Genomic DNA, 23,706 nt, shown 5'->3' with positions numbered 1-23,706 from the left:
AAGTGAATATTGTTCCAAGTAGAAGCAACAGGGAAGTGTAGGGACGAAAACCTTCCCCCAAAGACCTCTGCTTCCTAGAAGGGCATGAAGTAGAGGTTATGAGTATTATCAAGGAAGCCCCTCAGCCAGGCGCAGTGGCTCATGCCTGTAACCCCAGCACTTTGGGAGGCTGAGGCAGGAGGATCACCTGAGCTCAGGAGTTCAAGACCAGCCTGGCCAACCCATCTCTACTAAAAATACAAAAATCAGTCAGGCGTAGTGTAAGGTGCCTATAATCCCAGCTACTCGGAAGGCTGTGGTGTCGGGTGCCTATAATCCCAGCTACTCGGAAGGCTGAGGCAGGAGAATCGCTTGAACCTAGGAGGCAGAGGTTGCAGTGAGCTGAGATTAAGCCACTGCACTCCAACCTGACAAAAGCGAAACTGTCTCAAAACAAAACAAAACAAACAAAAACAACAGAGCAGCCCCTGCTCTGCAGAGCTTACAAACGAGGGGTCCAGACAGATAGGCATGGCATTATCACATGATTAAAAAATTACAGGGCCAGGCGCAGTGGCTCATGCCTGTAATCCCAGCACTTTGGGAGGCAGACCGGGGCAGATCACGAGGTGAAGAGATCAAGACCATCCTGGCCAACATGGTGCAACCCCGTCTCTACTAAAAATACAAAACATTCATTGGTCATGGTGGCGGGTGCCTGTAATCCCAGCTACTTGGGAGGCTGAAGAAGGAGAACTGCTTGAAGCCGGGAGGTGGAGGTTGCAGTAAGCCGAGATCGCACCGCTGCATTTCAGCCCGGGTGAGAGTGCGAGACTCCGTTTCAAAAAAAAACAAAGAATTACAATTGTGCTAAATGCAGAGAGGGACAAGTCCAAAGAACTAAGAGAATGTATAACCAGCAGCACCTGACCTAGTCACTTTTTAACTCAGGTGAGGCGATTACAGCCGTAATACATTGTTTTCCTCTTTCCCTTAGAGATATGAGGATCCTTTCCCTGTACAATAGGCTGAACATTTTGGAAAACACTTCTCAGCTGAGGTTTCCTGTGGCCCTTCCACTAGCAGAGATTGTGACCCTGGTTTAACAGAAGAGGAGACTAAAGTGCAGAGAGGCTAGATCACTTCCTCAAGGTCAGCCAGCTTACTGAGAACAATGGTCTTTTGCTTTCACTCTATTTTCCCACTCCATCATATTTTCTTTTTGTTTGTTTTTTAAATTCTGAAATATCACATACTCACAAAAAGAGTGTGGGAAAATATCCATGTACAGTTTAAAGAACAACCATGTACCATGTACCCACCACCAGCCCAAGGAACAGAATTAAACATAGCCCAGAAGCTCCCTATGTAGCCCTCCCTAGAAATAGCCCCTATGCTAAGTTTTCTATTCTCTTGTCTTTTAAAAAAGTTTTTATTGGCTGGGTGTGGTGGCTCATGCCTGTAATCCCAGCACTTTGGGAGGCCAAGGCCAGCAGATCACCTGAGGTCAGCAGTTTGAGACCAGCCTGGTCAACATGGCAAAACGCCATCTCTACTAAAAATGCAGTAATTAGCCGAGTGTGGTGGTGCACACCTGTAATCCCAGCTATTCAGGGGGCTGAAACAGGAGAATCACTTGAACCCAGGAGATGGAGTTTTTAATAGATATTGGCAAACTGCCCTTCATGGCTATATATATTTACAGCAATATAGAAATTTTAGAATAGACCAGTCCTGTGTAACCTACTCTGTTCCACAGATGGATGAGTCAACCGATGCTGAAAGTGACTCCACACACAGCTGGTGGGAAGCACCATTAGAATCCATGCAGGTGTCTGGACTTTCAGTCCTAAATCTCTCTCTCTCTTTTTTTTTTTTTTTGTCGGGGGCTGTTTGTTTGTTTGTTATTGTTGTTTGCTTTTTTAGAGTCCGTTTCTCCCTGTGTCGCCCAGATTGGAGTGCAGTGGCGCAGTCACAGCTCACTGCAGCCTCGACCTCCTGAGTCCTAGAGTTCCTGAAGTTCATGTTAACATTTCATTATACTGATGCTGCCTGCAGTTTGCTTACTTAATGGTAGTAGTTTAGTTTCTAATTTCTCAAGCTTTCTGTTTTTCCCCTTGGGCTATTTTGCTACCCTGGATCGATCATGTGCGCTGTCAAGTGACCCTTGAATCCTGCCGATCATGAGGTTTGTCGAGTGACCAATCTTCCCTCGTCTACAATTCGTTGGACTTGAAAAAGTTACTCGAAAGGAGCAATGTTCCGTCAGCCGCTGCCAAGAAACCATTTACATTACTAGGAGAGCGAAGGAAAACACGTGACGTTCTGCAATCCCTTTGCGATGGGTTTTGCAAGCCTGAGGTTGTTGCGCCTTTTAGAGTCTAGGAAGCCCGCCTCTCGGTGGCGGAGTCGTCATTGGATGTTGCAGCTGTCAATCACCTGGGGTATAAATACGGGAGTACGGCGGCTCCTCTATCAGGAAGATTGCGCCTGCCGTAGGTCTCGCGGTGTGAGTCGTGCTGGGGAGAATCCCTGCAGGTAATATTTGACTTTTACTTCATATTAACCTGAGTGGAAAATAAAAGGGCCCTCTTCTCCCCTCCCTTTCCTGCCGGGCAGGCGCGATGGCGGAAGCCTCGGCAACGGGCGCCTGCGGAGAGGCGATGACGGCAATGGCAGCAGCGGAAGGCTCCTCGGGCCCGGCGGGCTTGACTCTGGGCCGGAGCTTCTCGAACTACCGGCCCTTCGAGCCCCAGGCGTTGGGCCTCAGCCCGAGCTGGCGGCTGACGGGCTTCTCCGGCATGAAGGGCTGAGGCTGCAAGGTCCCGCAGGAGACGCTGCTCAAACTCCTGGCGGGACTGACGCGGCCGGACGTGCGGTCCCCGCTGGGCCGGGGCCTGGTGGGCGGCCAGGAAGAGGCGTCCCAGGAAGCCGGCATGCCAACAGGAGCGGGCTCCCGCCCCACCTTTCCAGCCCTGGGCATCGGGATGGACTCTTGCGTCATCCCCCTGAGGCACGGAGGCCTGTCACTGGTGCAGACCACGGACTTCTTTTACCCCTTGGTGGAAGATCCCTACATGATGGGGCGCATAGCTTGTGCCAACGTGCTGAGTGACCTCTACGCCATGGGGATTACTGAGTGTGACAACATGTTGATGTTACTCAGCGTCAGCCAGAGTATGAGTGAGGAGGAACGCGAAAAGGTAACGCCACTCATGGTCAAAGGCTTTCGGGATGCCGCGGAGGAAGGAGGGACGGCAGTGACCGGTGGGCAAACAGTGGTCAACCCTTGGATTATAATCGGTGGAGTTGCCACTGTGGTATGCCAGCCAAATGAGTTCATAATGCCGGACAGCGCCGTCGTTGGGGACGTGCTGGTGTTAACCAAACCATTAGGAACCCAGGTTGCTGTCAATGCCCACCAATGGCTGGATAATCCTGAAAGATGGAATAAAGTAAAGATGGTGGTCTCCAGAGAAGAGGTGGAGCTGGCCTATCAGGAAGCCATGTTCAATATGGCTACCCTCAACAGAACTGCTGCAGGTTTAATGCACACATTTAATGCCCATGCGGCCACAGATATCACAGGCTTTGGCATTCTGGGACACTCCCAGAACCTTGCAAAACAACAAAGAAATGAAGTGTCCTTTGTTATTCATAATCTGCCGATAATTGCCAAGATGGCTGCCGTCAGCAAGGCCAGTGGACGGTTTGGGCTTCTTCAAGGAACCTCAGCTGAAACCTCTGGGGGATTACTGATTTGTCTGCCAAGAGAACAGGCGGCTCGCTTTTGTTCCGAAATCAAATCCTCCAAGTACGGAGAGGGTCACCAAGCGTGGATCGTTGGCATTGTGGAAAAGGGAAACCGAACGGCCCGGATCATTGACAAGCCGCGAGTTATTGAAGTCCTACCTCGTGGAGCCACAGCTGCCGCTCTTGCTCCTGAAAGTTCAAATGCCTCCTCTGAGCCTAGCTCGTGAGATGAAAGAACAGAAGTTGTTTGGACTTTAGAGCCATTGTCCACAAGCACGGATGGTTCTCAAGAGTTGATTTTAAGAAATTTCCAAAGAAGGCTGCCTGCATAGTGGTTCTGGCTGCCCTTTCTAGGTGATTGGAATCAGCCCATCAAAAGCAGCTTTTATGTACATTCTGAGGCCAGAGTAACATTTTGAACTTTCGGGGGATGTTTGTTCATCACTTGGGTAGAAGAGGAGCAAAAATACCTCTGTTTTCTCTTTTCAAAGTAAGATGAGGCTATTCCAGGTTGAGGGATTTTTCTTTGCACTGGGTTGATTAATTTCTGCACAGGGAGTGAGATTATTAAAATAACACACAAAGTAAATCGCAAAATGAAAAAAATTTAGATCAGAAGCAAATGAGTTTTGGACCAATATTGTTGATAACTAAATTGTCAAGAGAGATCGTATAATGCAACATCAAATTCTTTATTCAGTGTTACTGAAGTACTGGCTCTTTCCTGCTCTGGACAAGAATTGAGCAGCTTGTCTGATGACTGGGAAAGGAGGACCTGTAACCATCTGACTTGGTCTCTGTTAATGACGTCTCTCCCTCTAAACTCCATTAAGGACTGGGAGAGGCAGAGCAAGCCTCAGAGCCCAGGCCTTGGTGGTCATTAAGATGTTAAGTCTTTTGCTGCAAATTCCTGGTGATTTGATCAATAAAGAGTAATTTCTTGCTAAATAAATAAAAGAGACCTTGAGAAACTCTTCTGGCTAATGTTTGGTTGTTTGCAATTCAATACAGTCATAAAACGATACATTGAGTCTGGTATAGCAGAGTGAGTGTTTCCCCTGATCCTGGTGAATTGGGGGATTTAACACCCAGATTTAGGGTTGCACCTTCCCCCTGAGATGACAGAAAAGGACTCAAAGCAGGCATATACCCCAAGGGTTACAGGATGGGGCAGGAAATAGCAAAAGGAAGGTGTCAACAGTTCTTGAAAGATGGAAAGGAGGTGGAAGAGGGGTAACTGACTTAGAGGAATCCTTCACAGTAGGGGAAGACAAGAAACAAGAAGATTGCTTGGAAGATGGGGTAAGAGCTGGGGATAAAAACATACTGGTTGAGAGTTTATACACGGTAATTAGATCTCTAGCGTTCTCCACACTCTTATTTCACACCAGCCAGGTGACTGCTCCTCACCTACACAGGTAAAGTTGGGAGCACCACACACAGCAGAGGATAGGGAGCCTAACTGAAAAGAGAATAAAAATCTAAAATGACACTGCCCAGCCTGCTTCCTCAATTAGCTATTAAAAACACTGGCCAGGCCAAGCCCTATAATCCCAGCACTTGGGAGGCCAAGGTGGGCAGATCTCTTGGGCTTAGGAGTTCGAGTTCAGCCTGGCCAATATGGCAAAACTCTGTCTCTACTGAAACAAAAAAAAAAAAATACAGAAATACCCAAGCGTGATGGTGTGCCCCTGTAGTCCCAGCTACTCGGGAGGCTGAAGTGGGAGAACCTTGAACCCGCAAGGCAGAGGTTGCAGTGCGCAAACACTGCAGTCCAGCCTGGGCGACGGGAGTGAAACCCTGTCTCAAAAAAATAAAAAAAGCCCAAAATCACTGTACCACAAGGCCTCCTAGGTGAAAGCCTTTATTGAATGATAAGCTGGGGTTTTTTTTGTTTTTTTTTTTTGTTTGTTTGTTTTTCCAGAGTCACTCTTTTGCCAAGGCTGGAGTGCAGTGGTATGATCTCGGCTCACTGCAACCTCCGCCTCCCGGGTTCAAGTGATTCTCCTGCCTCAGCCTCCCGAGTAGCTGAGATTACAAGTGTGTGCCACCACACCCAGTGAATTTTGTGTTTTTAGGAGAGATGTGGTTTCACCAAATTGGCCACGCTGGTCTCGAACTCCTAACCTCAATCTACCCACCTCAGCCTCCCAAAGTGCTGGGATTACAGGCGTAAGCCACCGTGCCCAGCTAATGTTAAGCTTTTTAATGCCTCATTCTTAAATATGAGCAGTCAAGGATCACCAGGCATGTGAGGAGAGCCTCCAACTTAAACCGAAAAAGGAAACTCAGAGGGACAATACAGGAAATAGGAAAAAAGAATTTAAAAAAATCCACAAAGCAATAATTAAGAGAACCAGCCACTTAGAATATAAAGATAAAACTTGAAAATTTTTAGTAGGGGGCTGGGAGTGGTGGCTCATGCCTGTAATCCCAGCATTTTGGGAGGCCAAAAGGTGGGCGGATCACCAGAGGTCAGGAGTTCGAGACCAGCCTGGCCGACATGGTGAAACCCCACCTTTACTAAAAATATAAAAATTAGCTGGGCTTGGTGGTGCACGCCTGTAATCCCAGCTACTCCAGAGGCTGAGGCAGGAGAATCACTTGAACCCAGGAGGCAGAGGATACAGTGAGCCGAGATCATGCCATTTCACTTCAGCCTGGACGACAAGAGCAAAACTCTGTCTCAAAAAACAAAACAAAACAAAACAAAATTTCTAATAGGAGGCATAAAGTTGCAGAAATTTATCAGCAAGTAGCCCCAAAAGGCCAGGTGCAGTAACTCACACCTGTAATAACTCGCACTTTGGGAGGCCAAGGCAGGCTTGAGCCCATGAGTTCAATACCAACCTGGGCAACATGGCAAAAACCTGTCTCTACAAAAAATACAAAAATTAGCAGGGCATGGTGGTGTGCACTTGTAGTCCCAGCTTCTCTGGAGGCTAGGGTGGGAGGATCACTTGAGCCTGGGAGGTGGAGGCTGCAGTGAGCCAAGATTGCACCACTGCAGTCTAGCCTGGGTGACACAGTGAGACCGTGTCTCAAAAAATAAATAAGCCAGGCGCAGTGACCCACGCCTGTAATCCCAGCACTTTGGGAGACCGAGGCGGGTGGATCACGAGGTCAGGAGATAGAGACCATCCTGGCTAACACGGTGAAACCCCATCTCTACTAAAAATACAAAAAATTAGCCGGGCATGGTGGCAGGTGCTTGTAGTCCCAGCTACTTGGGAGGCTGAGGCAGAAGAATGGCGTGAACCTGGGAGGCAGAGCTGGCTGTGAGCCAAGACCACGCCACTGCACTCCAGCCTGGGTGACAGCAAGACTCTGTCTCAAAAATAAATAAATAAATAAATACGAACGTAGACCATGTAGCCATAAAAGAGAATGAGTTCATGTCCTTCGCAGGGATATAGATGAAGCTGGAAGCCATCATTCTTAGCAAACTAACACAGGAACAGAAAACCAAAAAACACAAGTTCTCACTCATAAGTGGGAGTTGAACAAATGAGAACACATGGACACAGGGAGGGGAACATCACACACCAGGACCTACTAGGGGGTTGGGGGCAAGGGGAGGGAGAACATTAGGACAAATAGGTAATGCATGTGGGGCTTAAAACCTAGATGACAGGTTGATAGGTGCAGCAAACCACCATGGCACACGTATACCTATGTAACAGGCCTGCATGTTCTGCACATGTATCCCAGGACTTGAAGTAAAATTAAAAACAAAAGAGTAGCCCAAAAAGATGCATAATAAAAGAAAATCTATGAAGGTCAAATGAGGCAGGAGGTTCAACATCTAAGTGGAGTTCTAGAATAAGGCAGTAAAGCAGATGGAAGAACAAATATTATCAAAGTTTTCTAGAACTAAAGTTGTAGACCACAGACCTCTTGAATTCCTAGCATAGTACATTTTAAAAGACCCATGATAATTTTATTAAATTTCAAAATGCCAGGTATGAAGAAGAGATCCTAATAATAATGATAGCAAATGTTTATACAGCACATACTCTGTGCAGGAAGTAAGTGCTTTATATGTATTAACCCAATCTTCTAACAACCCCAATTTGCATATGAGGAAGCTGAGGTATAGGGAGAATAAGAAATTTGTCCAAGGTTGCATAGTCAGTCTTGTAGGCGGTCTGACTCCAGAACTCATGCTTCTGATCACTATGATCACATACAAAGGTGTGGGAATAATGACACACTTTTGTATGTCATAATGACATCAGACTTCGCAACCTCAAATTGGAAGCTTAAAAACAATAAAGCAACTAGGTGCCGTGGCTCACACCTGTAATTCCAGCACTTTGGGAAGCCGAGCCAGGAGGATCACTTGAGCCTAGGAGTTTATGACCAGCCTGGGCAATACAGTGAGATCCTATCTCTACAAAAAAATTATAAAATTAAGTTTAGCCAGGCGTGGTGGCATGTGCCTGAGGTTGAGGCGCGAGGATTGCTTGAGCAACAGAGTGAGACCCTGTCTCAGAAAAAAATATTCAAAAACACAAAAAAACAATAAAGCAATGCCTTCAAAATTCTGAGGGTAAATGATAATCTATGTGGAAGTATACAGCCAGCCACATTTTTCAAATAAGTAGAATAAAGATATCTTGGGGCATGCAGGGTATCAAAATGGCTTCATCCCATATACTTTTTCTTAAGAAACTACCGGAGGATATGCTCCAACAAAACAAGGAAGCAGGCCAGGCGTGGTGGCTCATACCTATAATCCCAGCACTTTGGGAGGCCAAGGCGGGCAGATCACGAGGTCAGGAGTTCAAGACCAGCCTGGCCAACATGGTGAAACCCTGTCTCTACTAAAAATACAAAAAATTAGCCGGGCGTGGTGGCAGGTGCCTGTAATGCCAGCTACTACTTGGGAGGCTGAGGCAGGAGAACCGCTTGAACCCAGGAGGCAGAGGTTGCAGTGAGCCAAGATTGTACCACTATACTCCAGCCTGGGTGACAGAGCGAGACCCTGTTTCAAAAAAAGAGAAAAAGAAAAAAAAAAAAAAAGAAAACCCTGTCTCTACTAAAAATACAAAAATTAGCCAGGCGTAGTTGGTGGCGGGTGCCTGCAATCCCAGCTACTTGGGAGGCTGTGGCAGGAGAGTCACCTGAACCCAGGAGGCAGAGGTGGCAGTGAGCTGAAATTGCACCACTGTACTACAGCCTGGGTGACAAAGTGTGATTCTGTCTCAAAAAAACAAAAAACAAAACAAAACAAAAAACAACAAGGAAGCAAAGAAAGAAAAACATGAGATTTAGGAAATACAACCCAGCACAGGAGAGAGGTGAAGGTAATAGCTATACAGTAGGTTTATAGAGCAACCAGCCCACACTGGACAGGGAGCCTGGAAGGCTTCCAGAAAGGCCTTCCAGAAAAGAAAAATATGAAACTGATAAAATATTGATACATTTAATTGTGTGAAAATTCTATTGGCAGGATAATCGAAGATGTGCAAACCATTAGAGGCCAGGCATGGTGGTTCATGCCCATAATTGCAGCACTTTGGGAGGCTGAGGCAGGAGAACTACTTGAGGCCGGGAATTCAAAAGCAGCCTGAGCAACAAAATGAGACTCTGTCTCTACCAAAAAAAAAAAAAAAAAAAAAAAAGATTTAGTGATAATCATTTAGAAAATTAGGAAATGACTGCTGGGTGCGGTGGCTCACACCTGTAATCCCAGCACTGTTGGAGGCTAAGGCAGGTGGATCACCTGAGGTCGGGAGTTCAAGACCAGCCTTACCAACATGGAGAAACCTTGTCTCTACTAAAAATACAAAATTAGCTGGGAGTGGTGGCAGGCGCCTGTAGTCCCAGCTACTCGGGAGGCTGAGGCAGGAGAATCACTCGAACCCTGGAGGTGGAGGTTGCAGTGAGCTGAGATCGTGCCATTGCACTCCAGCCTGGCAACAAGAATGAGACTCTGTCTCAAAAAAAAGAAAAAAGAAAGAAAGAAAGCCAGGCGTGCTGGCTGACGCCTGTAATTCCAGCACTTTGGGAGGCCGAGGTGGGTGGATCACCTGAGGTCAGAAGTTCAAGACCAGCCTGGTCAACATGGTGAAACCCCGTCTCTACTAAATATACAAAAATTAGCTGGGCGTGGTGGCGGGCGCCTGTAATCCCAGCTACTCAGGAGGCTGAGGCAGGAGAATAGCTTGAACCCGGGAGGAAGAGGTTGCAGTGAGCCAAGATCACGCCACTGTGCTCCAGCCTGGCAACAAGAGCAAAACTTCGTTCCAAAAAAAAAAGACAAGAAAAAAAGAAAATTAGCAAATGACAACAAAAAATGAATCAACCCAGCCAAAAATAACCCTGTAAAACAAACCAACTTACCAACTCGAGCCCAAAACAACCTTATAGAACAAGTGAAATGTAGTCATACTATAGCATTGAACGTTGAATTTTTTTTTTTTTTTTGAGATGGAGTCTCACTGTGTTGCTCAGGCTGGAGTGCAGTGGCATGATAGCAGGTCACTGCAACCTCTGCCTCCTGGCTTCAAGCGATTCTCCCGAGTAGCTGGGATTACAGGCAGATGCCACCATGCCTGGCTAGTTTTTGTATTTTCAGTATGTTGGCTATTTTCACCATGTTGGCTAGGCTGGTCTCGAACTCTTGACCTGAAGTGATCCACCTGCCTTGGCTTCCCAAAGTAATCCTGGGATTACAGGTGGAAGTCACCGTGCCCAACCAACATTGAATATTTACATAGCCAGTTATGAAAATACTATTAACATCAACAACAAAAAATAGATAAATCAATTCAATCCATTTTTCTCCTGCTCAAAGTGCTTAAACAGCTTTTCCAGCAATTTCCCACCCCTGCTACAGATCTCCAACTTCATCTCATGGCACTCTCTCTACCTGTCTCACTACCTGCTGGCCCATCAGCCTTCCCTGGGACTTCAAACAAATCAAGATCCTTTGTGCTTGCAGTTCCCTCTGTCTGGAACCTCACCTCACACTCACCTGGCTGGCTCGTTCTCAGTCCTGTTTCAGTTCAAATAAAACCTCTTCATAAAGGCCCTCTCCCACCTCTTAGCCAACAACCAGCCACTCTCCAATGCATCACCCGGTTTATTTGCTTCGTAGCTCTTATCCTAGCCTATAATTCCCTTGAGAATGTGTTAGTTCGCTTTAGAATTGTCCCCTTCTGGGACGGGCATGGTGGCTCACACCTGTAATCCCAGCACTTTGGGAGGCCAAGGTGGGCAGATCACGAGGTCAAGAGATTGAGACCATCCTGGCTAACACTGTGAAACCCCGTCTCTACTAAAAATACAAAAAATTAGCCGGGTGTGGTGGCACGCGCCTGTAGTTTCAGCTACTCTAACCCTAAAAATACAAAAATTAGCTGGGCGTGGTGGTGCATGCCTGTAATCCCAGCTACTAGGGAGGCTGAAGCAGGATAATTTCTTGAACCCGGGAAGCAGAGGTTGCAGTGAGCTGAGATCATACCACTGCATTTCAGCCTGAGTGATGGAGGGAGACTCTGTCTACAAAAAAAAAAATCTAAAATGAAACTCATGGTGAATTGGTCTGATCTGACCTCTTTTTACTTCTCCTACACTGTACACATGCAACCACTCTCTCTTTTGCTCACTACCTTCCTGCCACACTGCAATATGCCAGGCCTTTCCTGCATTAGGCATTGGTTGTTCCCTCTGCCTAGAACTCTATTCCCCTTGATTTGTCCTCAGCTTAAATGTCACTTTCTAAAAGGCAAGTAACAGAAAACTGAACTAAAAGTAGTTTGACCGTTAAAGGAGTTTATTTTCTTATATAGCCAGAGTCCTAAAAGGGTATTTCTGGAACTTGTACAGAAAGTGGCTCAGCAATGTAAGGAAGGATCAAGTTCCTTTCTATCTGGCTGACTTGCCAATTTCAGCCTGCGGACTAGGTTTCCTCTCAATCCTCTCTTCACATACCAACATCTAGAGGTAGAAACATCCTGTGTCTTTTGGGGTTTTGTTTGTTTGATTTTTTTTTTTTTTTGAGACAAGGTCTCCATCATCCAGGTTGGAGTGCAGCAGGTTGATCATAGCTCACTATAACAAACTCTCCTGGGCTCAAGTGATCCTCCCACCTTAGCCTATGAGTAGCTGGGAATACAGGTGCATGCCACCATGCCGGCCTCTGAAACTGCTAGGTTTACAGGCATGAACAACCATGCCCAGCCCCTGTAATTTCTTTAAAGCACTAAGAAGAACATTTCCCAGAAATTTCCAATAGACTTCCTCCAACTTGGCCAGGCAGTGGCTCATACCTGCAATCCCAGCACTTTGGGAGGCCGAGGCGGGCAGATCATGAGGTCAGGAAATCGAGACCATCCTGGCCAACATGGTGAAACCCTGTGTCTACTAAAATACAAAAACTTAGCCGGGCGTGGTGATGCGTGCCTGTAGTCCCAGATACTCAGGAGGCTGAGGCAGGGGAATCACTTGAACCCAGGAGGTGGAGGTTGCAGTGAGCCGAGATTGCGCCACTGCACTCCAGCCTGGTGACAGAGTGAGATTCTGGCTCAAAAAAAAAAAAAAAAGACTTCCTCCAACTTACTATCCATAACATGCTCATTCATAAACCAATCAATGGCCAGGGCAATGGGAATACTATGACCAGTCAAGTAGAACAATCAAGTGGAGGAGCGTGGACTCCCGAAAAGAATCAAGATTCTATAAGTGGCCAGATGCAGTGGCTCACGCCTGTAATCCCAACACTTTGGGAAGCAGAAGGGGGAGCATCACTTGAGGTCAGGAGTTCAAGACCAGTCTGGCCAACATGGTGAAACCCCATCTCTACCAAAAGTACAAAAATTAGCTGGGTGTGGTGGTGTGCACCTGTAATCCCAGCTACTTGGAAGGCTGAGGCAGGAGAATCACGTGAACCCAGGAGACGGAGGTTGCAGTGAGCAGAGATCACACCACAGCACTCCAGCCTGGGTGACAGAGTGAGACTCCTAAAAAAAAAAAAAAAAAAAAAAAATCTGCAAGAATAGAAGAGGAGCCAGGCATGGTGATGCTCACCTGTAGTCTTTACACAAGTGAGCTGTGATTATGCCACTGCACTCTAGCCTGGACAACAGAGCCAGACCCTGTCTCTTCCTCAAAAAAAAAAAAAAGACTGGAGAAGAGGAAAAAGAGCAATTAAGTAGGTAACCTACAGTGCTTACTATATATCTTCCTGGACTATGCAATCTAAACATGCCCCCAGTCACTTTTCATAGTATGTATGTAAATATTTATTGAGACAGGGTCTCACTCTGTTGCCCGGGCTGCAGTGCAGTGGCGTAATCATGTCTTACTGCAGGCTTGACCTTCCTAGGGTCAGATGATCCTCCCACCTCAGCCTCCCAAGTAGCTGGGATCACAGGTGTGCACCACCATGCCCAGATTTTTTTTTTTTTTTTTTTGAGACAGGGTCTTGCTTTGTCACCCAGGCTAGAGAACAGTGGCACGATCTTGGCTCACTGCAACCTCCATCTCTCAGGTTCAAGCGATTCTCATGCCTCAGCCTCCCAAGTAGCTGGGACTACAGGCGTGCACCATCACACTCAGCTAAGTTTGTATTTTTAATAGAGACAGGGTTTCACCATATTGCTCAGGCTGGTCTCGACAAACTCCTGACCCCAAGTGATCCACCCACCTTGCCCTCCCAAAGTGCTAGGATTACAAGCGTGAGCCACTATGCCCAGCCTTTCATAGTATTTAAAATACAGTCACATTTATTTTTTTCACAATATTTATCACCATTTCAGGCAATACATCATAGGGTCTAACAACAGACTGTGAAGCCAAACTGCCTGGATTTGATGCCAGCTCTACCACTTTACTAGCTGTCAAGTTATTTAACCTCTCAGTTTCCTTATCTTTAAAATGGGGATGACAACAATATTACCTACCATATAGGGTTGTTGTGAGGATTAAATCAGTTGCTATGAGGATAAATATGTAAAATGCTTAAAACAGCTACCCCAGTTCCAGTTCATTCCTGAGGTCCCACTGTATTCTAAAGACACTCTTGTATCCTTATAATAAATTCCTTTTGGCCAGTGAGGGTGGCTCATGCCTGTAATTCCAGCTCTTCGGGAGGCCGAAGCAGGAGGATTGCTAGAGCCCAATCCAGCAGTTCTGGTTCACAGACCGGCCTAGCCAACATGGTGAAACCCTGTCTCTACAAAAACTTAAAAAAATAAAAATAATAGATTTCTTTTTCTCGCTAAAACCGGTTTAAACTCGTTTCTGTTGCATGTATCCAATTTTGACTGCTGGATAATATCATTTGTATAAATATACCTCCATGTACCCATTCTTCCGTTGATAGTCATTTTATTTTCAATTTTTTTCACTCTTAGAAACAAAAGTGTAATGAACTTCTTGCATGTGTCTCTCTGCACATATTCATTAGTTTCTCTAGGGCATATACCTAGAATTGCAATTGTCACAGCCTTGGGATTTTAATTTCCAAAACCTGACTCTGCCTTTTCCTGCACTTTCTTACGCTTTCAGTTCCACCAAGCTGGAAGCCTCTTTAAACATGTGGAAATCAGAGATAGTAGCCCTAATAAGGGTACAATAATAAATCATTCTTTACAAGACTACACCTGTTCTAGGGTTTCATAAAGATCTCTGCTTCTCCCATGGCCAATAACTCAGTGGTTCTGATTTGAAAGCAGCAACTCTGTGACTCGCCACCTCGCATATTCCCTGGTGTGAGTGAGCCTGGAGTTCTAGTGTGTGGGGTGGAGGAGCCGTGCTCGGGACCCATGAGGCTGGAGAGGCCGGCACAGGCCAGACCATAATAGGCCAAGTGTTTCAGAGCAATGTACGCTGCGCTGGGGCCCATTACCTTCCTTAGGACAGGGATGGGGCGCCCTCCATCGTTTCAACCACAGGACACAGCGATAGCGGGGAGCTGAAGTACTACTGTGGCCTGATCTTACTCCACTCTTCCCCTTCAATCCCATCCAAATAGTGTGGGGGTTGGCCTCGAGGGTTCTCAATGTCCTTAAGCCCTGAGAGATTTAATATCTATGCATAGGGCCTTTCATTTGTAGGGTTTTCCACCTGGCAGGCCCTCTTCCGCCGCCATTTCGCTTTGGCGCCCTCTGGAGCCCATAAAAGAAGTGATCCGTCTGCGCTTCCCCGCCCTCTGCCCTTCGTCTCTTCCCCGAGTCGAATTGGTACCTATACCTTTAAGACGCAGGGCCTAGCGGAAGAATTCCACGGCCTAAGACTAGAGCGCGCGCTTGAAGCTCCCTCAGATTGGTCCAGTGAGGGAAGGCAAACTCCACAAAAGTCACTGGTCTCCTTACTCAGGCTCCGCCCCGTGAGGCAAAAGAGAACGCCTGTAATTGGTCAGAGCTCTGGAGGCGGGGCTTCCAGCGTGGCGCGTGGGTTTTCCGTGCAGTCGCGGCTGCAGCGGGTGGGCGGCATGTCTGTGGCCGGTGGGGAGATTCGTGGAGACACGGGGGGAGAGGATACTGCTGCTCCCGGCCGTTTCAGCTTCAGCCCGGAACCCACGCTCGAGGACATGTAAGCAGGCCTGGCCCAGCTCTGGGTGGGGAAGTCGCCCCTTTCTCCCGCGTTTTGGGGAGGGTTCCTGCATGTGGTCGGGAAGCGGGCTGGCAGCGGGGCTCGGGTCCTGGCTCTGCGGGCTGTACCTGGGCGAACTTTCTTACCTCATCTGCAAAATGGGCGCAGCGGTGCACACCTGAGGCAAGGGAAATGGGGTGGTGGCCCCGAGTGATCACTAGGAACGCCCTTCAGCCTAGCCCTGGAAAGATACCGGCACCCGATACCGCCTCTGCTCTCCAGGCGCCGGGAGTACGAGAGGGGCAAATGGTGTGCTGAGAGGTGCGAGAGGTTATTTCTTGCTGGAGGAGGTCAAGAAAGGCTTCTCAGAAGAAGGGCCTGTGGAACTGCCTTCTGTAAGAGAAATTGGATTTTGGTGTGCGGCGATTCCAGGTGGAGGAAAGAAACTGCAGAAGTAGCAGCAGGAGATGGAATAATGAAGAGAGATTTGTTACATTTGGCGAAATGTTAAGGGCAGCCCAGGGGCACGCCCGTTTTATAGATGAGGGACCAAGTTCCGGAAAGAGGAAACGACCTGCACAATACCATCCAACGAATTAGTTGCAGAATCTCCTGATCCCAGGCCCCCATTACATACTACTGGGGTAGCTGCCTTTGGGCCCTGCATCACTCTCTAACCCTGAGACTTGGGCTTACACGCTTTTGTCCTGTTTCAGTCGTCGCCTCCATGCCGAGTTTGCTGCAGAACGAGACTGGGAACAGTTCCATCAGCCTCGGAACCTCCTCCTGGCCTTGGTCGGGGAAGTGGGGGAGCTCGCAGAACTCTTGTAAGTAGATGGAAAGCTTCCTGGTAGAGTCTGAGTTGTGGGGGAGGGGAGGGGAGCATTTATTTGGTCTTCAAACATTCATGGGTTCAGTTTCCTCTCCTCATTGCAAGGCTCTTTGCTGTTGTCGGGGATGCAGAAAGGACTCATGGGTCCCTGCTCTCTAGGGGCACCCAGCCTCCTGGAAGACAGAGGTGTGAGGTGTGAAAGCAGCAGGGTAGGTCCCATCTAGGAAGAAGTAGTGGCAACAACCCTTTTTTTTTTTTTTTTTGAGACGGAGTCTCACTCTGTCGCCCAGGCTGGAGTGCAGTGGCTTGATCTCGGCTCACTGCAACATCCATCTCCCGGGTTTAAACAATTCTGCCTCAGCCTCCCGAGTAGCTGGGACTACAGGTGCTCCCCACCACGCCTGGCTAATTTTTGTATTTTTAGTGGTTCCACCATATTGGTCAGGCTAGTCTCGAACTCCTGACCTCAGGTGATCCACCCGCCTTGATCTCCCAAAGTGCTGGGATTACAAGAGTGAGCCACCACGCCTGGCCCAACAACCCTTTTCCTCTGGGGCTGAAAGGAAGGTATTCCGTAGAGGACCTGCCTGTGGCATTCCAGACATGGGAACTACATTTGCAGGGGCAGTGAGGCAAGATAGGGCAAGTTCAATTCAGGGAGAATCTGACTGACGCTCCTTCAGTGTAATCTTCTTGGGAAAAATCAGGGATTTGGAATCTGTTTTTTCTGATGTGTCCCAAGTGCCCAGTGCATAGTAGGCACTCAACAGGCATGTGTTGGATGAGTTTTAGGGCTGTGGAGGAGAGGGGTGGGAGATGAACCCACAAAGATAGGATTAGGGCTAGAGCGTGATGGAGAGTTTGAACAGAAGACCTGACCAGATATGAGTGTTGGAAAGATCACTGTGTCTACAGGGTGGATTGGATGGATCACTGAGAGAATGGGGCAGGGGACACCAGAGAGTTGGCTCGTGTAGGCCAGGCAAGAGGCGATGAGCCCTAGACCAGGACAGTCATTTTTTTAAGAGAAAGGGTCTCACTTTGTTGCTGAGGCTGGAGTGTAGTGATGTGATCATAGCTCACTGCAGCCCAAGGAGCTCAAACGATCCTCCCACCTCAGCCTCCTGAGTAGCTGGGTCTACAGGCGTGCGCCACCACCCAGCCTGGCTAATTTATTTTTTATAGAGGTGGGATATCTCGCTGTGGTTGCCCAGGCTGGTCTCAAACTCCTGGTCTCAAGTGATTCACTTGCCTCACCCTCCCACAGCACTGGGGTTACAGGTTGAACCACTGCACATGACCTCATGACAGATTTATGAACATCACCTATGTGCTAGGTCCTCTAGAATCGAGATATGGCCTGGAACAAGGCAGAAAGTTTTCTGCCGTCACAGTGGAAGGAGATTGACAGTACATCAGTAATCTCATATTAGAAGATGTGGAATTATGACAAGTTCTATGAGGAAAAGAACACAAGGTGATGACCCAGTCTGGCCAACATGGTGAAACCCAACCTGGACAATACCCAGTAGAGACACCCAGCTATTCTCTACTAAAAATACAAAACTTAGCCAGACATGGTGGCGGACGTCTGTAATCCCAGCTATTCAAGAGGCTGAGGCACAAGAATCGCTTGAACCCGGGAGGCAGAGATTACAGTTAGCCAAGATCGCACCACTGCACTCCAGCCTGGGTGACAGAGCAAGACTCTGTCTTAAAAAAACAAAAAAGGACCAGGTGCGGTGACTCACGCCTATAATCCCAGCATTTTGGGAGGCCAAAGTGGGCAGATCACTTGAGGTCAGGAGTTTAAGACCAGCCTGGCCAACATGGTGAAACCCTGTCTTTACTAAAAAATACAACCATTAGCTGGGCATGGTGGCACGCCCCTGTAGTCCCAGCTCCTCTGGAGGCTGAGGCAGGAGAATCGTTTGAACCCCGGAGGCGGAGGTTGCAGTAAGCCAAGATTGTGCCACTGCATTCCAGCCAGGGCGACAGAGCAAAACTCCGTCTCAAAAAACAAAACAAAACAAAAAAGACCAGCCTGGCCAACATCCCAAAACCCTGTCTCTACTAAAAATGCAAAAATTAGCCGGGTGTGGTTGCAGGCGCCTATAATCCCAGCTACTCGGGAGGCTGAGGCGGGAGAATTGCTTGAACTCGGGAGGCAGAGATGGCAGTGAGCCGAGATCACACCATTGCACTCCAGCTTGGGCGACAATGAGACTCCGTCTCAAAAAAAAAAAAAAAAAAAAAACCAGCCGGGCACTGTGGCTCACGCCTGTAATCCCAGCATTTCAGGAGGTCGAGGCAGGTGGATCACGAGGTCAGGAGATCAAGACCATCCTGGCTAACACGGTGAAACCCCATCTACTAAAAATACAAAAAAATTAGCCAGGCAGGCCCCTGTAGTCCCAGCTACTCAGAAGGCTGAGGCAGGAGACTGGCGTGAACCCGGGAGGCAGAACTTGCACAGTGAGCTGAGATTGCACCACTGCACTCCGGCCTGGGTGATAGAGCGAGACTGTCTTAAAAAAAAAAAACCACAAGGTGACGAGCCAGGAGGTGACATCTAGGCTGAGCCCTAAATAACAGGAAGGAGCTAGCCCGGGGAATGCTGGGGGATGGGGAAGCATTCAAGGCAGAGGAAGTAGTGAGTGCAAAGGCCCTGTGATAGCTTGGCCTGTGCGCAAGGCAGAACAAGCCAGAGTGGCCTTAGGTGGGGAGTGAGAGTGGTGGGCAGGGGCATTGGAAAAGGCAGGCATCAGCCCATGCAGGACAGGAGGGCTTTGTCGAGAGTTTAGATTATATTCCAAGCACAGTTTGGATTTTAGCAGAGAAGGGGAAAAACGTCATTTGTGGGGTTTTTTGTTTGTTTGTTTGTTTGTTTTGAGACGAAGTTCTGCTCTTGTTGCCCAGTCTGGAGTATGATGGCGTGAGGGTGTGATGGCAGGTCACTGCAACCTCTGCCTCCCGGGTTCAAGCAATTCTCCTGCCTCAGGCTCCCCAGTAGCTGAGATTACAGGCATGTGCCACCACGCCTGGCTACTTTGTATTTTCAGTAGAGATGGGGTTTCACCATGTTGGCCAGGCCATTCTCGAATTCCTGACCTCAGGTGATCTACCCACCTCAGCCTCCCAAAGTGCTGGGATTACAGGCATAAGCCACACCACCCAGCAGATTTTTGTTTTGTTTTGTTTTTTGTTTTTTTAAGACGGAGTCTTGCTCTGTCGCCCAGGCTGGAATGCAGTGGTGCGATCTCAGCTCACTGAAACCTCTGCTTCCCGGTTCAAGAATTTATCTGCCTCAACCTCCCGAGTACCTGGGATTATAGGTGCCCACCACCACGCCCAGCTAATTTTTTTGTTTATTTAATAGAGATGGGGTTTCACTGTCTTCACCAGGCTGGTCTTGAACTCCTGACCTCGTAATCCACCCGCTTCAGTTTACCAAAGTGCTGGGATTACAGGCGTCAGCCACTGCGCCCGGCCTGATTTGTGATTTTAAAAGATGGTCTGTGCTGGGTGCGGTGGCTCATGTCTGTAATCCCAGCACTTTGAGAGGCCGAGGAGGGCAGATCACCTGAGGTCAGGAGTTCGAGACCAGCCTGGCCAATATGGCAAAACCCTTCTCTCCTAGAAAAACAAAATTAGCTGGGCATGGCGTCACATGCCTGTAATCCCAGCTACTCGGAAGGCTGAGGCAGGAGAATCGCTTGAACCCAGGAGGTGGAGGTTGCAGTGAGATCGCGCCATTGCACTCCACTCCAGCCTGGGTGACAGAGCGAGACTCTGTCTCAAAAAAAAGAAAAGATGGTCTGGGCAGGAGTAAAAGATGAGTTAGCAGGGAGATGAGTGGGGAGGCTTCTGCAGTGGTCCAGGTCCAAGGTTTGGTCTGGGGTGGTGATGGCTAGGGCTGGGGAGTATTAGAATTGGGCCTCAAAGCTTTGTCTCAACACATGAAATGTTCTTTTGGCCACTCCTTGGCCTAGGGAGAGACACAGACATCTTGGTATCATCTGTTGGGCTCTCTTCCCCACCTGACTCTTCCCAGGGCCCAGATGGGTTGGGTCATCGTTGGAGGTGGGTGTTATTACTGCAAAGACTGGCAGAGCCCATTGTCCCATGTTACATCTGAGTGTGTGTCTGTCTGTGTTCCGCCCCAGTCAGTGGAAAACCGATGGAGAACCTGGCCCCCAAGGCTGGTCCCCCAGGGAACGGTTAGCCCTTCAAGAGGAGCTTAGTGACGTCCTCATCTACTTGGTGGCATTAGCAGCCCGCTGCCGTGTGGATCTGCCGCTAGCAGTGCTCTCCAAAATGGACATCAACCGGCAACGCTACCCAGCCCATCTGGCCCGCAGCTCTTGCCGCAAGTATACAGAATTGCCCCATGGTGCCATCTCTGAAGACCCGGCTGTGGGGCCTGCGGACCTTCCCTGTGACTCCACGGGCCAGACCTCAACCTAGAAAGGTGGCCACAGGACTTGCAACTCAGGGTGGTGTCTGAAGAGCAGAGGGTGGCCTGGCTCTGGAGCTTTTTTCTAGTCTTTTCCAAATAGATCGTGGGCCTGAGGTCTCCACTTCTTAAGGTCTGAGGCCCAGCAACCTCTAGAAGGTAGCCTCCTGGTGTTTGCTCTCCCAGTAAAATGATTTTGGGCAATAACTTCTAGATTCTTCCTGGATGGCCAGGGAGGCTCTCTGTCTCAGCAGGTGATGGCGAGGGGACCAGGGGTGCCTCTGAGCCCCATTCTCGTGTTTCCCTGTTTTTACCTTTTGCCTGCAGGGCAGAGAGATCTGGTTTTTAGCAAATTCCCAGTAGGATGTCATGTAAGTTCCTTCCCCCTCCTTTTAGAGATTGGAGGCTATAAGAGTCCAGATGCTGGAGCCAGGCTGTCTGGGTTCAGATGCCATCTTTGACACTTGCAAGCTGGATGACATTACTCAAATTAATCTTTCTGCACTTCAGCTTCCTTGTCTATAAAATAAAAAGAATAGTACCTGCCCAATAGGGTTGTGAGGTTTCAATAAGTTATGTGAATGCTCAGGGTGGGGCCTGGCACGTAGTAAAGCACACTTGGTAAGTTTGTGGTTATTGTTATTACCTGTTTTCCTTTTTTTTTTGTAAGACAGAATCCCACTCTTGTTGGCCTGTGTGATCTCAGCTCTCTGCATCCTCTGCCTCCTGAGTTCAAGTGATTCTCATGCCTTAGCCTCCCAGCAGCTGGGATTACAGGTGCCCACCATCACGCCCAGTTTTTTTTTTTTTTTTTTTTGAGATGGAGTCTCACTCTTTCTCCCAGGCTGGAGTGCAGTGGTGCGATCTCAGCTCACTGCAAGCTCCGCCTCCTGGGTTCACACCATTCTCCTGCCTCAACCTTCCAAGTAGCTGGGACTACAGGTGCCCGCCACTATGCCCAGCTAATTTTTTGTATTTTTAGTAGAGATGGGGTTTCACCCTGTTGGCCAGGCTGGTCTTGAACTTCCGACCTTAGGTGATCTGCCCACTTCGGCCTCCCAGAGTGCTGGGATTACAGGCCCGAGCCACCGCGCCCATCCATTTGCCTTTTTTTTATTATTATTATTTATATATAGTGTTGAGACTGAGTCTCGCTCTGTCACCCAGGCTGGAGTGCAGTGGCGTGATCTCGGCTCACTGCAACCTCTACCTTCTCGGTTCCAGCGATTCTCCTGCCTCAGCCTCCCAAGTAGCTGGGATTACAGGTGCATGCCACCATATCCAGCTAATTTTTGTAATTTTAGTAGAAATGGGGTTTCACTATGTTGGCCAGGCTGGTCTCAATCTCCGGACCTCATGATACGTTCACCTCAGCCTCCCAAAGTGCTGGGACTATAGGCGTGAATCACCGCACCTATATTTGCCTTTTTTGCCTTTTTAACTCAACTATCATGGGCCTAGAGCAGGAAATCAGGGTCAGGTCTCTGATGTGGGGCGAAACAGGGCTTCCTCCTTGGTAGAAGTAAAGGCTACCCATACCAAGGCTGCCACACCAAGGCCAATTTATTGTTTTTCCTCTCCACCTAAAGATAATGTTGAGGGTCTAGCGCGGTGGCTCACGCCTGTAATCCCAGCACTTTGGGAGGCCGAGGCAGGTGGATCACCTGATGTCAGGAGTTCGAGACCAACCCAGCCAACATAGTGAAACCCCATCTCTACTAAAAATACAAAAATTAGCTGGGCGTGGTAGTGGGTGGCTATAATCCCAGCTACTCCAGAGGCTGAGGCAGGGAAAATTGCTTGAACCCAGGAGTCAGAGGTTGCAGTGAGCCAAGATCATGCCACTGCACTCCAGCCTGGGCGACAGAGCGAGATTCCGTCTCAAAAAAAAAAAAAAAAAGATAGTGTTGAGTGTGTAAGATTTGCCTGTTCTGTGACTTTGGGCACATCACTTTTTTCTGAGATACCTCTGACTGCCTCCGTCACAGGGTAGGCTAATACAGGGGAAAGGACTTTTAAACTACAGTTGACCCTTGAACAGCACAGGTTTGAGTTGCGTGAGTCCACATTTGGTTGAATTTTTTTCAACCAAACATGGTTCAATAATACAGTATTTGTGGGATGCAAAACCCATGTATGTGGAGGACCAGCTTTTCCTATACGTGGGTTCCGCAGGGCTGACAGGCTTGAGTATGCGTGGATTTGTGAACACGTTGGGGTGTGTCCTGGAAATAGTCCCCCACGTATACTAGAGGACATCTGTGCTTTCAGAATCTACAATGATCGCTGATTTGCTGCCTCTCTGAGCCAGTCTGCACATCAGTAAAATGAGGCGTTCTCTTTTCCTGGCCTCACTCTCTTACGTTTCTTATCCAGTGACCCCCATTCTTATTTCCCAGGTAAAACAGCGCATCAGATTATGTACCCAAACCCGCCTTCTGGCTCTCCAGTGATAATGGGATCTGCATCCTTACGAAGCCCTGATTACTTCCTCTCCTTAATTGGGTGTCTGCTTTCCCTTCTGTATGATCAGCTTCTCTTCATTAGCCCTGTCTTCCTGTGCAGAAAGTATATGAGTCCCTTCCCTGTTGACAAAAGTGAAACCATCAAACCTCGAGCAGCCTCTTCAAAGGGTTGGCTGTATTCCCCCACTCTGCTTCCCCACTGTCCCATTTACAACCTTGCCTCCTGGCTGGTTTTCACCCCCCTCCACTGAAACAGCTCTCGCCACTTTCCCCGCCCTCATGACAAATGCAGCGGGCACCAGAGCAGCAGCTGATCGCCCACTCTCCCTGAAACACTTTCCTCTAGATTTCCCAGATAAGATGCTTACCTGGTTTTCTTCCTACCTCTGGCTATTTTTCCTTATTTTTAGTGGAGACAGGGTTTCACCATGTTGCCCAAATTGGTCTTGAACTCCTGGCCTCAAGTGATCCTCCTCCCTTGGCCTCCCAAAGTGCTGGGATTACTGGCGTGAGCCACCGTGCCCAGCCACTTTCAAGACTCTTCTTGAGTGCTTTCTTATGGACATGGTGTCATGGACTCCAGACCTGATATCTCTAAGCTGTTATTGCCAGTCCCCTCCCTCATGCTGACCTAACATTTAGCATGTCCAGACTGAGGTATAACAATTGCCCCCACT

The 23,706-nt window shown here is 48.4% G+C and overlaps 2 protein-coding genes across 2 annotated transcripts; both read left to right on the top strand.

The window, feature by feature from the left end:
- Positions 1-2,154: 2,154 nt before the first annotated feature.
- SEPHS2 (selenophosphate synthetase 2) lies at positions 2,155-4,705 on the top strand. Its single transcript, XM_023191262.1, has one exon. The coding sequence runs from the start codon at positions 2,604-2,606 to the stop codon at positions 3,957-3,959; it is 1,356 nt and encodes a 451-aa protein (XP_023047030.1). The 5' UTR covers positions 2,155-2,603; the 3' UTR covers positions 3,960-4,705.
- Positions 4,706-15,085: 10,380 nt separating this feature from the next.
- On the top strand, positions 15,086-21,114 carry DCTPP1 (dCTP pyrophosphatase 1). The gene is made up of 3 exons (XM_023191261.1): positions 15,086-15,276; positions 15,993-16,103; positions 20,275-21,114. The coding sequence occupies exons 1-3, from the start codon at positions 15,176-15,178 to the stop codon at positions 20,573-20,575; spliced, it is 513 nt and encodes a 170-aa protein (XP_023047029.1). The 5' UTR covers positions 15,086-15,175; the 3' UTR covers positions 20,576-21,114.
- Positions 21,115-23,706: the final 2,592 nt, after the last annotated feature.

Source organism: Piliocolobus tephrosceles, chromosome 17 (genome assembly GCF_002776525.5).
Source record: "Piliocolobus tephrosceles isolate RC106 chromosome 17, ASM277652v3, whole genome shotgun sequence".
In the NCBI taxonomy this organism is placed as follows: Eukaryota; Metazoa; Chordata; class Mammalia; order Primates; family Cercopithecidae; genus Piliocolobus; species Piliocolobus tephrosceles.
Note: the sequence above shows the minus strand (reverse complement) of the source record. Positions and strands in the feature narration are given on the sequence as shown.